The sequence below is a fragment of the Scatophagus argus genome, chromosome 13, assembly GCF_020382885.2.
Source record: "Scatophagus argus isolate fScaArg1 chromosome 13, fScaArg1.pri, whole genome shotgun sequence".
Classification (NCBI taxonomy): Eukaryota; Metazoa; Chordata; class Actinopteri; family Scatophagidae; genus Scatophagus; species Scatophagus argus.
The window spans coordinates 21,774,133-21,790,218 of record NC_058505.1 but is presented as its reverse complement, the minus strand read 5'-3'; the positions used below and the strand labels follow the sequence as shown (position 1 = coordinate 21,790,218).

The window sequence follows — 16,086 nt, the reverse complement described above, 5'->3', positions numbered from 1 at the left end:
ACACATTTCAGCAATTACAAAAATACATGGTTTTTTTTCTGTTATCTACAGTATTTTTTTCCATGTCGATTGCTGATGTGAGCTGTTGAGTTTTGGAGGTTTTAGCTGTAGAGATGTCTGCCTTCTCTGTAATATAATGGAACTAGATGGCACTTCACTTGTGATGTTCGAAGTAGGCTTATGTAGAAACTAGGGACAAGGGAGAATCATCCTGCTCATAGTCGGCTGGATGAAGGAGGAGAAGAAGAGGTAGACAGAGAGGATGAAAGAGAGAGAGAGAGAAACATACATGCAATAAACATCATAAATTACAAAGGACAAACATTGTTATAATTGGAATTCTGAAGACTATGTATTGTATGTATTTGTTTTATAGCTGATATGTTGTTTAAGTTAGTTATATTAGCACTACATAGAAGAACGACATGGGCAGGTGTTGATAGTAGACGTTACGTACATCTACTGATGGACGTGAGGCTCATGTTTGTTACAGGGCGGGATGTAAAGATTAATGGCTTTCCGCTAGACTGAGCTATAATTTTAATTAGCTTAGTTAGTTTAGTTAGCTAGCCTCTCATCCTTAAGTAGCGACGTGCTTCCTTCTTCACAATGATATGAAAGGAAAATTTTTGTTGCTGAAGGCCTGTGGATTATCTTGAATGACCATTTCATGATTTCTGGAAAGAGACATTTCTATATTACTGTACAGATACAGTGAGCAGAGAAGAGGACATATATGAAGTTAAGATAATGGTAAAAGCTTCCCAGCAGGAGTGAATTAATAGGAAACACTCGTTTACATGTGAAAATTTACACACAAAAAACAAATTGCTAGTTTTTGAGATTAAGATACTTTTGACAGAAGAAATAATGAAGTCTCTATTTCACAAATTATATATCTTCTATTCAGAAGCCATTTGTGTTTCACAAACCACTTGTGTTTGCTATAGCCTCACCTGTACTGTACTTGTTTTGCTAGTACATCATGCTTGGCATTAGCATTAGCATTAGCATTATCTTGTAATTACCACTTGCGGCTGCAGTGGCTGCTGTTCAACAAACGTAGACTCACCGTGAAGCTGTACTAATCAGTATTTTTATATTGACAATAGGTAAATGTTTTTATTCATAGTGATGAGCCCAGAGTGAAACTTAACTCTTTAGAAGCTTTTTATTTGTCGTTTTGGTTTCATGGCCCACAACATGGCCGTTACGTCAATTTTCAGTGCTGCCATCAACCTTGTTTCAGATAGTTTGCTAGCTGCCAAATGGAAGAACACAAAGATGGCTGTTAGCTCTTGAAAATAGTGTAGCATTTAGTAGCTAAATGCTCAGACTAAACCAGTGCTAAACACAGTGGAAGCTTAGACTTATTTGGTATATGGAAACATAGGTGGTGAATAAAGGTGTGAATAAAAAAAATACAATAATACAACTTTAAAGCCACGTGTAGACTTTTAACTTTGCCACCCCCCCAGTGGTCCCATTAAAAAAACTATAAGTTATAGCAACTATAACTTTGCTCACTTAGGTTGACAACAGTAGCCCAGAGCACACAGAACACACAGTAGAGCTGAGCTGCAGAACATGTATTTTAGGCAAGTTTGGATGTGTGTCATATTTCTGTAGGAGCATTGAAAGCACCGCCGCTGCATCTCCTCATGTTTCCTCAGACTGTCACAATAATGGAATATCTAAAATTGTTAGGGTGGGATATTTCTGCTTCCAAACTGTTAAGACTTGTGTTGATGATGATGGTGTGTCTGTGGCCCAGCAACTGCACATTCAGGACGAAGAGGCAGAGATGCTGACAGGAAGAAACTGGCAGAATAGGCACAAAGACAATGTGCAATGTGAAGTAGATATATCAGGAAGAATTTTCTCACCTCCCATACTGAGATGTCTGTACACAAGACTCTTGTGGTGGATGTGTTAATGTCTGTACCATCCTGTTTTGTGCTCTCTCTCTCTCTCTTAATTCTTTCATCTTTATTTACAGTGTTATATGCTACATATTCATATCATTATTCAAGGTGTTACATATTTCAGTACTTTTTTTTTTACCTTTTATAATATCCACACACACACTTTGAAAGCCCGAGACACATTTTGATTTATAAATTTTGTTTCAAAGTTTCATTCTTTTGTTTTAAAATATAAAATTTAATATATAGTCACGCTGATATCAGTTAAAACCATGGTGACATTTTCAGTGTTCACACCAATGTAGTTGTTCCAGTGTGAGAGCTTAACAACTTGTGACCTGAAGTTTGACCCGCGGTGAAATTGTAAATTTTTGGTACAGTCTTGACTGTGCTTTTTCTGACTTTTTCTGCATTGTTTGGTAAGCATGTGAGGGGGGGGTCCACTGCAGGGCACATAACACTGCAGGGAAAGGCAGCTGCTGGCATTCAACATGCGATGTCACTTAGTAATTTTGCAGTTTGCTCCACTGCACACAATGTGATCCTTCATTTTTTTATAATTTTTTTTTAACTTTTACTTAATGTTATTTCTGAAACTGCCTCATTTATTAATGTAGGACAGGCACAAAAGAAGGCATACAGCACTTTCTAAGAACACTGGCATTTTTAAAAAACAAACTTGCTTGACAGGAGAGTGTAAACTTCTCCAATAGAAACTCTGACCCGTGTGTACAAACAGATCGGAGAAATGAAAAACTGTGATTCCAGCAGCAGAATGATGAAACATGAGAAACAGCTTCAAAATGATACCATTGTTTAAAATGAGTCCAAATATTACCTCTTATACATATTGTACACCAGGGGTCTCCAACCTTTTTCCTCAGAGAGCTACTTTTACAATATAAAAATGGCCGAGAGCTACTCCTGTTTTGTAACATTTATTCTCATCGCTCATTTCGAACAAACAAACTCAATAAGCTTTCTTTTCCTGAAACATCACAAAAATGTTATATTATTATTACTACAAATACATAAAATAAAAAAAAATAGTATTTAAATAATAAATAATACATTTTAAAAATAAATAATAAAATTGTTCTAGGTCTGATAATTCCAGTGAAGGGAAATTTTAATGCTTAAAAGAGTTTGATGTGGAAGAATTCGATTGGCCTGCACAGAGACCTGACCTCAACCACACCCAACACCTTTAGGATGAACTGGAATGGAAATCACAAGCCAGGCCTTTTCATCCAACATCAGTGCCTGCATGAATGGGCAAAAATTCCCACAGAAACACTCCCAAATCTGTTATAGTTGCAAATTGTGTATTTAGAATGTGATGTCACTGAAGCCCCTTTTGGTGTGATGGTCAGGTTTCCCAATACTTTTGTCCATATTTTGTATGTGAGGTATTTTGCCATTCTTTCAATGTATAAACATCTGTTTGATTGCCCTTCCCTCAGGTGCATAGACAACAAAACATGATCTTGTACACTTCATTTGTTAACAATATTTAATTTTAATCTGCAATTATTTAATCATTTATAAAACTTATTCCCATAAATAATAAGGGAAACATGAGATCAAATTATGTCTAAACTGATGCAAGTTTTCAGTCAGATACAAGTGCATGGTATCTGACTAAAAATAGTCTGTATGAAACCATTATTTTACTCTCTTTTTACATTAGACAATGGAAAGTGTATAATTCGATTCATCTTGCATATCCGTGTATATGTCAGCCTCCATCTCTGCACTCAGGAGGAATTCTGCTATTATTAAGTGGCTCATGTGGATACTGAGTGGGCCTGTGTCCTTGGCACAAACACTCTGTGTAGCTTATGTGCCTTTTAGTTTTAACTTTTATATTGGACCACTCCTTTTTTTATGTCTGGACCAGCAGCATGCACTGCGTCCACCTTATGCCCGTATGCTGTCACTGCAGCTCCTTTTTATATTTGTAAAGCCTTCAGCGTGTCCACCAAACAGCTTCTTTTTTCACATCTCAACGTCTCCAACAAGAACTAAGATTTCACACTTTTTCTAGCCTTCCTCTCAGTGTTTGCCATCATCTTCATGCAATCAGTATTAATCAATATTAATGAGGGGTGTTTCGCTCACTTTTTATGGGCAACTGTGGGCATAGCAGTTTGCTAAGGTGCTCCACATTTGGGGTGATAGGGATTTATCAAGGGAAAGCATTGAGCGTGTTATAAATCAGAATATTTTTCTGTGTTGGCACTATTTATATTTCATCCAAGCTCATCCTTTTGACATGAATCCTTTGCACACTTCACACTCTAAACGAGGCCCCTGGACCTGGAATGAGGATCTCTCTTCAGCAAGGGCTCTCTGTATTTTGTCTGTTTTAAAGTATCTGTTGTTGTCCATGTTGTGTTGAGGTGCTGTAGTAAAATGGTGATTACTGTTGCTGTTTCTGTTGCTGCTGGACCAGTCACGACCATGTACCCACATCCTCTCCTCAGCAGCGCCCAGATTTATTTCCAGCAGTGTGATAATGGCTTCGCATTATGTTTTTCTATTCCTGAAGCTGAAAAATGCTAAAAGTGGGTGATGTCACACAGCTCCTGCATCTGTGGTTGAGACCAAGTGATCATACAAGTTTTTGAAAGGCACTAGTCAAACTAGTCAAACTGGAGGTGTTCTAAAACCCAAACATACATACACTATTTAGACAAAAGTACTGGGACACCTGACTGTTACACCAACAGTAAGTGCATGGACACTGGTGTGGAGCTGATCCTCTATATGCAGCCATGGGCGCATATGGCCAGCCCAGCCCAGCCCCATACCACCCCTGAATTCAATAATAAAGAGGTGTGTCCGAACACTTTTGTCTATAAAGTGTATATGTGGTTGATTAAATAATTTCATCTCAAGTTTCATTTAGGAGCTGTTCTGGCACTCTGAAAATATGAGAGGAGAACCATAACGAGGAGATGTTTTAAAGAAAATTACTTTTTTTTTTTATGTGTCATCCAAAACTAAGCTGTGGAATGAGATGTCTAGGCTTGCTTTTTTCAGTGTCAGCTTTTGCTTGGCAGATAATAAATGAGGATGCTCTTCTTTGTTGAATGTGAAGTTCCAGAGCCAGTGGTCCATTTAATTATTTCATTTATGGCTGTTATGAATGAATGACTGGAAACAATGCACACAGTAAACAAAAACATGTTATACATCTAGCAAATCTATAATACAAATCTGTTTAAAACTGTCAGGGCCAAGAAAGATTCCATTCATTCAAAAGTGTACCCTTGGACCTATACAAAACATACTGTTTCCTGATGTATCTTTTCTTCATGTTTCAATTCAATTTCAGTTTCAATTTATTTATTTATATAGCACCTTTTACAATCAAAATCGTCTCTAGATGCTTTACAGAGACCCAGACCCTGAACCCCAGAGCAAGCAGACAGTGGCAAGGAAAAACTCCCTTTTAACAGGAAGAAACCTTGAGCAGGACCCGGCTCACAAGGGAGAACCATCCTGCTGATAGTCGGCTGGGTGAAGGAGGAGAAGAAGAGGTAGACAGGACAGAGAGGATGAAAGAGAGAGAGAAAGAAACATACATGCAATAAACATCATTTCAGAACCAAGATGTGGTTCTTTGCTATGCTCCTCAAAGAACATCTCACCTAGTCTATTTTTTTATGGACCCTGTGTCAAACTGCACTGTGCAGATCAACTAGAGCAGGAAGCCAGAAAGAGGAAAAGCTTTGAATCTGGTCAATTTTCAAAATAAAACACCCTGTGCAGAATCCTGTTAATATATCACATTTAAAAAGCCCTTTATCTCCATAACCAACTTACCCTTTGTAGAAGCTAAAAAAAAAAAAAATCGAGGAAAAATGACCAAATCAACAAAATCTTTGCAAGCCCACAAAACTTGGCAGGCAAGATTTTCTGCAATTGAAATCATGTCGAACCTGGAACATGACGCAACCGTGCCCAGTGGAACCAAGCAGTAATTTCTCTCATAGCAACGTATACTGTTCACTTTTTGTATTGTTGAAAGGTTATGTGGGGATTTTCCATCTAACTGGATGTTCTGTTTAATATCAAGAGTTTCTCGCTCATAGTCCTATTAGTGAAGTTAGCACACAGTGCAGTGTGATGATAGCTGGAGCAGTGTGTTTGATCAGTAGCCAAATGCCGGGAGGTATTGTGCTGCTCTGTATGAAGCCTGCTGTCAGACAGCACAAAACAAAGTAAGCTTTGAAACAAACAAGACTTTGCCGTGGTTGAGGTAAACACAGAGAGGAGCAAGACAGACTCAGCACATTTTCCCTCCGCACTCGGGTGTTGCCTTCACTGCAGGGGGTCTGCTGGGTGCTTCAGATATGCTCTAGTGACAACATTATGGTTTATAGTCAGATTAGCAGGGATAGGGATGTGCGCATCTGCGCGGGCAACCATTAATACCCACATTTTTACTCCTGATGCCATGGAGTGCAGACATTTAAGAGTCATCTAATACATATTTATCCACTTCATCCACTTTATTAATATTCAGTCACACGGTTACACGGCGAGCATCACCTTCAAATGCACTCTGCTTGACATCGTCCTTTTCCATATAATAGTAGTAAACAACAAATAACTCCGGGCCTAAACTGAGTTCATCTACTCCAATCCAGCTCTGTGTATTGGAGCCAAGCTCCAGGGGTATTCAGAAAAGACATGAAAAGCAGAACAGAAGCAGCTTTGTGCTTGTATGTGGTGCGTTCATGTGCAGGGTCAGCTGGTCATTCAAAACTTCAAAGATAATTATGGTTTATTGCAGCTAGAATCTTGTTCTAGCTGCAATGAATCTTTAAATGTTTCATTAAAATGTCATTTTTTAAGTGAAAATGTCAAACATTAACTGGTTTCAGCATCTTAAATGTAGTGATCTGCTGCTTCTCCTTGTCATTTATGACATTAAAATGAAGAGTCTTTGGGTTTTGGACTGCTGGTTGGACCAAAGAAGCAATTTGAGGTTCGTACTTGAGGCTTTGAGAAATTCTGATTTGGGATCATTTTAAACTTTTTTTTTTTTTTTTCAAAACAAAAAAAACCAAAAACAATTAAACAGTTAATCAGCCCAGTGTGATCATGTCCAATGTAAGTACCCATGGATATTTTTGCTTTCCGAACAGCCCAGAAGGCCCCCCTTGTGTTTATTGTCAACTATGATAATGATGGCAAAGACTGTGGAGCGCCTTAACGTGTATAAATTATTTAGTTATATTAGTTATAGTCCAATCTCTAAGACTCACCAGGGCAAATTGTGCTTTAAAATCACTTATGCAAACATTAACACAAAAATAACAACACAAAGTAAGTGTGACCCTGGTGTTCTGAATCCAACTGCCACAGTAAGGCTACCGCTGCAGAGGTTTTCAGTAAAAGTTAGCAATGAACAGAAAGTGTTTCTTGTGGTACCTAATAAATGTGCTACCGCTGTCAGCGTGAAGCTGATTGTAAAAAACTCTAAGAGACAGCAGTATGGTGGAGATATGGTAGCAGAGACAGTGATCTAGGACACAGAAGGACTCCGGAAAGCAGACTCTGCTCTGGAAGTCCGCTGTAGTGAAATGTCTGCAGGCTTCGTCAGCTCATGTTAGGTGAAAGCACGGAGGTGTTGCAGCCCTGCAGACTGACAGATCAAATCAGACTGAACACTGCTGGAGAGAAAAGGCAGCAAGGATCAAAAGGAGAGAGGGAGGGAACGAAGGGCAGAGAGTGGTGGGAGGGTGTGGGGTGGAGGGTGAAAGGAGTGACGGAGGAAAGGACAAAGGAAAGGAAGGGAAGCAAAGGCAATGTAGGTTTCTCTCTTGTGAGGAAAATACACAGAAAAGGTGTTGTTAAAAGAAAACTTGAGAGGAGGAGGACAGGTAGAACAAAAGAAAAACTGAAAAGAAACAAGAGAGCAAGAAGTCAGCTATAAGAAGAGAAGCGGTGACGCGCAGTGAAAAGAGAAAGAATACTGACAAGCGGAGAGTGAAAAGGTGAAACACTGCTGGTCGACTCACGGAAGAAAAGTGAAGACATGAAGCTGAGTTTCCACTCACAGCCAGACAGAAACAACAGTATTTAGTAGAGCTTCCTCTCTGCCGGACACTTGGTTGAAGGAGAATATTTGATACAGAAATGATGCTGCTGATGTGATCTGATGTTTCAGGTGTTAAATAATAAATGAAAAAGACTTGGTGTGATGTGCTGAATGAATTGTTTAGTACAATAGTTGAAGAGTGGTTATGTGAATTATATATATCCGTCTGTGATATACCAGATATATCAGCATTTATCATGATATGGTGCATTTGTCCATGAAGAAACTTTTATTTTGTGGATAAAATGACCATAATTAAATTAAATTGTAAATATCCAACAGCAACACTGATGCCAAAGTTAAAAAAAAAAAATGAATCCAAGGTAGTAATTGTGGTATGTACTGGGGGGGCCACGTCCCCTCTAGTATTCAGATATCAGAATCAGAATTCCTTTATTTATCCGCAAAATTCTTCTTGCTCAAAATGTCCCCCTCTGATGTACTAATATTATAAATAAAGATAAAAGCTGTGCTGGCAGGCAACCACTGCCCAAAATAATCATTAGCAAATGCAGTCATAACCATAACAAAATCTCAGGAATTGGCCTTATTGTGACTACCAGCTCTAGTATTCCGGTGTACTACAGCTGGACCTGTGGTTTGTCCAAGTGATTTTTACAATACCACATGATAATCTTTTGCTTGACTGCTGTTGGACAAATACAGTCATGATAAATACTGTACGCTACAGTCTCTCTTCTACCTTCTGATACTGCGTATCGAAGCCCAGAATCACCAAACACCCTCAGCATGTTAGAATACATAAAAGTGAGTACTCTGTTGTCCGGCATGTTACTAGCGTTAGCTGGTACTAATCAGTCTAACCTACGTTGGCTAATCTAAGCTAGTTTTGACAAGTAGCTAACAGTGTGTCTGTGTGTCTTAATGTTACTTTACGACTGGTTTGTGGTTAAGGTTGTTGGGTCAGAGTGGGGTGGTTAATAGACCTGGCAACTTAAAACTGACATTAAACATTAAAGTATGTGCTTTAAAGATATTGAGTGTCTCACCGTGGCGTGCCCAACCGTGTGTACTTGACTTGAGTGAGATTGGCGACTAGTGATTACTGTCCTCGAAAATGATGCGATAAATTCTCATACGCTTTTCATGTGACACTCACCCTGCATTTGTGCTGCGCTATCACTGCATCTGTTCAGCAGTTCCTTTGGCTCACTGGCTCAGGGAAAAAAAAAATAATAATAACTTCTGAATTTTCAAAATAATCCCTCTCAAAGCTGGCGAGCTGCACCAGTAGAAGAAATAGGGACTGTGTGGAAATATAGTTGCTCAAAATGTTTTCATTGCACTTGACTGGCTTGTGAAGACCCCAGAGATTGTCTATATGTTAGACAGACCACACAGCATGTGTTTTTTTGTCGCTGTGTGGCCTCAGTGACACATCTCTTCATTTTCATTCACCAGAACCAGGCATATGAAGTGTGACCCATTCCTCCTCACTGCAGCTTCGCTATGTTGTCTTTTATGTGCATGTGTGGTTAAGTGTGGGGGGTTATCAGCAGCAAGCCAGGAAGACCCTGAGGAAAAAAAAAATAGCTTTTTGCTGTCTTTGAAAAGTGGTGTGGAAGTGTGGAAAAGTCTAATTATCCCTCCAGTCTCATCTGAGTTGTGCAAAACTTTGTGGTTTAGTTGTTCCCAGAATCATCCATCAGCCACTGCAGCAGCATGTTCAGCCTAACCAGAGACCAAAGTTTTATTAAAATCATTACTCTCCACTATAGGAATCATTTTAATTCAGTTTACGGCAGCATTCCAGTGTTTGTTTCAAACATGCAATTATCATATTCCGTTCACATTGTATTTTTATCCTTCCTTTGAAGGGGAGCTACCCAGATTGTACAGATCACAGTCAGTTATCTACTACAAATTTAGAAAAGAAAAGCGTACAAACTGTAGATGTTGGTTTGACAGACGTGGCAACAGTAGCACGCCAAGCCGACGTAACCTGAACCTCAGACAATATGCTGCTAACACCTGGCTATTGCATGCTAGCAGCTAAACCTTGGCTTATGGTCAAAAGCAGATGAGTCGACAACATTGGCAGACATCCAGCAAGTGCAACAGCACAACACAAGCAAGCCCTCTAATATTACTTAATAGTCCAATAGGAAGTCCAGATCGGCCTCTGTCTCGCAGCCTTTTATTTCACAAAGTGCTCACCAGTGACTAAAAGAAGATACAGCATTTACTCGTGTGCCGTCATTCCCTTTTTTTGGCACTAAATTCCTCCACACTTGCCTAAGTTACATAGTGCAGAGTCAGGTGGCTGGAGATGGAGACGTTAACCCTATTACAAGTCAGAGTACCATACAAATGATTTTGAAGCTTTTATTTTTAGCTGAAATAATTACCTAATGTTGATTTAAGTATAAGGAACCGGCTGTTCTCCTGAGCAGAGATGAATTTATTTCCAATAACTTGAAGCAGAACTTGGCTTTTTTTTTTTTCTTTTTTCATTCAGAGGAACATGACTTCTGTGGGAACAGAGATATTAAGTTGAAAGGAAAATCCTCTCATTGACATCCCAGCAAAACAGGCCAAGTCTGCAGATTTCGATTTTTTTTGTTGTTGTTGTTTTTCTTAAAGGAAGGAGTGAGTCGGCACTCTTGTTTCCTGTCTGGACAGGAATGTGACTTTTGAGGCTGACCCAGTCACTGAGTTACTGGTTATGACACCAGTCCATGTTTTTTTCCCACATAATTATCTTATTGGAAAAATGACTTTTTTGATTATCAGTAAAGCAATTTCTCAGTACAACAGTTACTGTGGTACTACAGCTACAGTATTTGCCGAGGGCTGTAGGACTGTAGTGTTATTACCTTCAACATGCTGCACAATGATTATTCTCAGTAATGTTATAGTAGTGACAAATGATAATTAGTCTTTCTTAGAAACTACAGTAAGTTATCAATAACTTAGAGAAACTTAGTGACAGTCCACATTCCCCCGCCTCTTCCTCTATCTCTCTCTCTCAAACACACAAAGCATCTGTTTGAGAGACACAGACAAAGGCTGATACAGAGAGTTCACATCTTTAACGAACTGTGACTTATTCTGGTATGATTTAACAAGAAAGAACACAGTCTGGAACAGTTTGTCCATTTATATTAATGACCGGGACACACAGGCTGTGTGAGCAGAGTGAAATCAGAAACTGCCTTTCACCTGATCACTTTACATGTCTCTGGAACACTTTGCAAATGTAGACATGGTAAGATGTCGATATGACTATCAACAGATCTTTTCTTGCTCTGTTCATCCTCACTAAAAGGCTGCTCTGGCCTGTTAACATGGGCTCTGGAGTGAAAATGAAGAGGTTTTGCGATGCACATGGGCGGCTCACACAGCCAGGGTGTTCCATCTGTAGCCTAGATGTTTCCAATTCTGTGGTGGGTGGGTGGGGTGGGGGAGAAAGAGAAAAAGACACATCCAGCAGGATCAGCACCTTGGACAGCGCCTGTCTCTGTCCCTTCCTCAGTCACCATAGCTGACAGTGTGCTGATATAATGCAGAAGGCTGATGGTTTGCAGAGCAGGTTTGGCTGGTTGACAAGTGCATATTTTTGTGGGCTGTGTGGTGCAGGTTGGTACTCACAACAAGTCAGGTAGGTGCAGTGATTAAAAAACCCCTGACCAGTTCATCACTACACTGTAGGGTTATGTTACGAAGGGCGGACTGAGGTGTTCAACAAAGAGCAACAAAATGACTCCTTGGTATCAATATTCTGTCACAGTCAAGACCAGGGATGTTAGTACAAGAAAAGAACCCGAAAACATGCAGTATGTATCATGGTGTGTTAAGGGCTTCCTGTGGGAAACCAGTGCAGTTTTTAGTTACAGGTAGAAAATGCTGTATGAATCAGGTTTGGATCAGGTGTTTTAAAAAAAAGAAAAAAGATTAGACCCTACAATAAATCTGTCTTTAAAGTCAGTGCTTGTAAGAAACTCTTTCTACAGGTAGTGGGGAAAAGTAGCAGCGATAATAGCTCTCTCTCTCTCTCTCTCCCTCTCTCTCTCTCACACACACACACACACACACACACACACAGATATATAATCAAAGGCTTCACCCTAACACCTGGCCTGAAGGAGTAAAGCAGGGCTGACGGGATGAAAGGTGAACAGCAAGCCACTTGAGGTCAAGAGATACAGACAAAGACAAGAGGCGAGAGAGAGAGTGAGTCGGGTTATTGCTGCAGGTATCAGAGTAAAAGCAGCAGATCTCACAGCAGATCCAATGGATGTTTACTCCTTCAGGCACAACACAAACTCTGGCTTTCTGCAGCTCTCTCCTCATTTTCAGCTGGGCTTTTTGCCTTCAGAAGATTCTTGTTTTGTTTCTTGAGTCTGGAGTTGACTCTTGGTCTTTCTTTTGTGTTTCTGTCTTTGCTCTGCTTTGCTTCTGTCTTATATAAAACTGTCATCATCATCTATTGACCCGTCCATCCTCTTTTCCCTACATCCATGTACCATCAGTAAGCTCTTTTCATACACTGGATAGAAGGAATCTATACTGGGGAGGATTTAAAATGCCATGTTTTTTGGCCCTTTTACTGTAATAGAGATGTAGAATCAAATGGGCTACACTGCTGCAAGAAATTGAAAATGTTCAGAGGTACATGCACTAGCATTGTTGCCTTGATTAAATTCTGTCCACTGAGGAAGAGAAGGATATCAAACTGCTCAGGGTGGCAGTGGTTGTATAAGGCGTATGATCAATTAGGACACAACAAACAGCGCAGGGCAAGGCTTAAGACACGCATGCTTAAACATTCGCTAAGTCTTTCAAACTAAAAAATTCAACTATTTAGAGTGTATCCACACCTGGCTCGTTTGGACCAGATGTTTTGATACTGGGAGCGTTTCCCCTAAAGGTCATTTCAGTTGGGCTTATGTGGACGCAGCAGTCACACTCAGATCTGGGACAAAACAAGCAGACTAAGAAGGCAAGGAAGGAAGGAAGGAGCGGGAGGGGGGTCTCAGCTTGCCTCCAGTCAAACCCTGGAGCAGTTTGTTGTGGTGTGAAAGCAAACAAACCAAGCACAGGCTTATAGCAGATATGCATAATTTAAGCATAATTTCAAAAGCTAAACTACTAATAAAACCATCTGCTGATTGGGACATCTGCTCAGGAAGTGATCTTGTCATTGATCTGTGTATTTATGCAAATCATTTGGTAACCATAGCAGCGCATACGCACATCCTGATGTATAGGTCAAATTGCTGTTAAAACTGCTGTGCTTGTACCCTACCCCATGGTCATGTCAGTTCATATTCATTAAAACAATGTATGATGGGGACCAGACAGTAATAAATCCTGAATCATTGCTGTAAAAGACGCATCCTTGCGTCTACTTGCTGTGTCTACTTATTATACTACTATTTTTCCTAAATGTGGTGATAGTAATGATGTATGAGGAATATGGGAAAATGAATACATTTGCAATAAATTAGTAAGTATGTATAATAATTTGATAGCAAATAAATAATCAATTGGCACAGTTAATTCCAAATGAATAAAGAACATTATAGTTTTCATTATTAACATTTGGCGATGCGGTAACAATTACATTTGAATATTTGGATCATGTTTAGCTGTGGAAATACAAGCAACACTAACATGTGGATCTGTGTCAATAGTAAAAGGCACTGCCATCACACTTAAGACCATTCAAGCAATTATTTGTAGTAGAAAAAGTGTGCTGTTTGTCTTTAAATTGACTTTACATTTTCTGTAAGACAAAAGCTACAACTAAAAAACAAAAAATGAGAAACAAAAAACAAATGTATGTTTTAATTTTGTAGGTATTTTGTGGTATGTTGAAACTGTGGGTGTAACTCTCATTCAGAGGATGATAATTTCATATGTGTGTGTCCATCTGCAGCTCCAGTCAGACCAGGACCGTGGCGATGGCTTGGTCAAGTATGTTCTGTCTGGTGAGGGGGCTGGCGCCATCTTTGTAATTGATGAGAATAACGGTGACCTGCATGCCACTCGCCGCCTGGACCGTGAGGAGAAAGCCTTTTATGTCCTCAAAGCCACAGTGGTCAACAAACAAACAGGTCAAAAGCTGGAGCCGGAGACAGAGTTCACTGTCAAACTCCACGACATCAACGACAACGAGCCTCAGTTCAGCAAAGAGGTTTACACAGGCAGCGTACCTGAGAGGTCTGATATCGGTAAGGACAGCTCTCACTGGACTTTGCCGTGGCAGGAAGACACCTTTGATCGTTCTTTCCGTGTAACTTTAATCTTACGATACTCGTCAGTGATAGTCATGTCAATGTGCATCTTTCAGGTACATCAGTCATCCAGGTGACAGCTACAGATGCTGATGACAGTATGTATGGGAATAGTGCCAAACTGGTCTACAGCATCAGCCAGGGACACCCATACTTCTCTGTGGACCCAAACACAGGTACGTTTGACGAAATCATCCTTTAATCCCATTCCCTGGTTGTGGAGGTAATGATTATCACCTCCAGTAAGAACATTTAGAAAATGAAAGGCATTCAGACACACCACCACAAGACGCAAGAAGCTACATTCAAATGATGTATTTCATTTACACTTAGATTCCACTTTGCTGTTAGCAGTGCTGCTTCTGGAACTCACTTTATATTCATTTTATCTGATTAAATTTATCAGATTGTCTGCTGAGGAAATTTTCACCTTTTCACAACACCAGAATTTAAACAGAGTGAATCAACAGTGTCTCGGGTAGTTTTGTTGTTGTAGCTCCAAATCTCATTTTAAACCAATGCATTTCTTTTTCTTCCACATAAAAATGCGGAGAACTAGTAATGGAAAGTAAATATAAGCTACACTTTGTGTGTGTGGGGGGGGGGAAGAAAAGGACTTTGTTCCAAAAAGGGCTGTTGTGACATCAAAACACCGACTCTTTCCTGTTCTTTCTCTGTAATAAAAAGGTAATGAATTTAGATTTGCTCATCTTTGCACCATGCTCTCAGGATTCTAACAGGAAGTGGGACGTGAACAACAACAATATTGAAGCAAATAGATAGACAATCAATGTATTTGTTGAACAATTTGGGAAACATGTTTAGCTTCCACGAGTGAAATGAGAAGGCTGATAACAATCTCATATTGGTGCAGTGAAGTACTAAATGCTTTTAATGTGAAGCAGCAGCAGTAGGATGTTCTGTCTGCGTTTACATTAACCTGCTGGTAACGTTAAGAGTCACGCTGTCAGTCCACTGTTAAGGTGGTCTGAATCCAGTGTAGGGACGGCGGACTCTCCCAATACAAGTAAAAACTACTGTAATTAATGTAATGATTTCCTGTAAAGGTAATCAAATGTGGACTTAAACTTGATTAAATAATACCAGTTCTAATATTTTTACTGATAATCTAATTCCTCATTATAAGAATTTGTATGCTATTGCGTGCAATTTATTACATTTGTCAAGTTATCACATTTTTGGAGTTTTAGTACATTTTACATTAACTTAAATGGGAATTTTACCACATTTTTAGGAAATTACTATATCACAGTATATCACATAAAACATAATTACTGGAAGAAATACCAACCATAAATAATTATAATTATAATTCTAAAATCATTGAATTGAGGTTGGCCCAGTGTATTATGTTTTAAACCAGTTTGATATAACCAATTATATTATAACTAATTTTACTTATCGCACCTGCTTTGGCAGCTGTTCCTTTAGAGCAGATGATTGGGAGTGAAGCAGCACCTTGTGCACAGCTCTCGACTAGGCAAAACGGAAGCATCACCCTGTGCCACTGAACTAATTAGCTATGCCGGGACTCCTGCTAACATACCGCATGCTGCTAGCTCTCTCCACCTAAACCTGAAGGTTCAGTTGGTTTGAAGCAACTTATACCAATCTAGGCTACACCAGACTGACAAAACTGGAAACCTACCCAACCCTAATTTGTACAGTTAAAAAGGCCACTCATTTCCCTGAGAGTTTCAGTTGGCGAGGAGGCGCCAACAGCATAGGGTTTCATTAAGGAAACCACCTAAATGCTACAATAAGT

At 39.5% G+C, this 16,086-nt stretch overlaps 1 protein-coding gene across 1 annotated transcript in view; it reads left to right on the top strand.

The window, feature by feature from the left end:
- cdh6 (cadherin 6) overlaps positions 1–16,086 on the top strand; it is a 73,383-nt gene that overhangs the window by 26,457 nt on the left and 30,840 nt on the right. The window contains exons 3-4 of the mRNA XM_046408512.1: positions 13,943–14,237; positions 14,357–14,476. Of these exons, the coding sequence (XP_046264468.1) occupies positions 13,943–14,237; positions 14,357–14,476 (415 nt within the window). The remainder of the gene's footprint in view (positions 1–13,942; positions 14,238–14,356; positions 14,477–16,086) is intronic.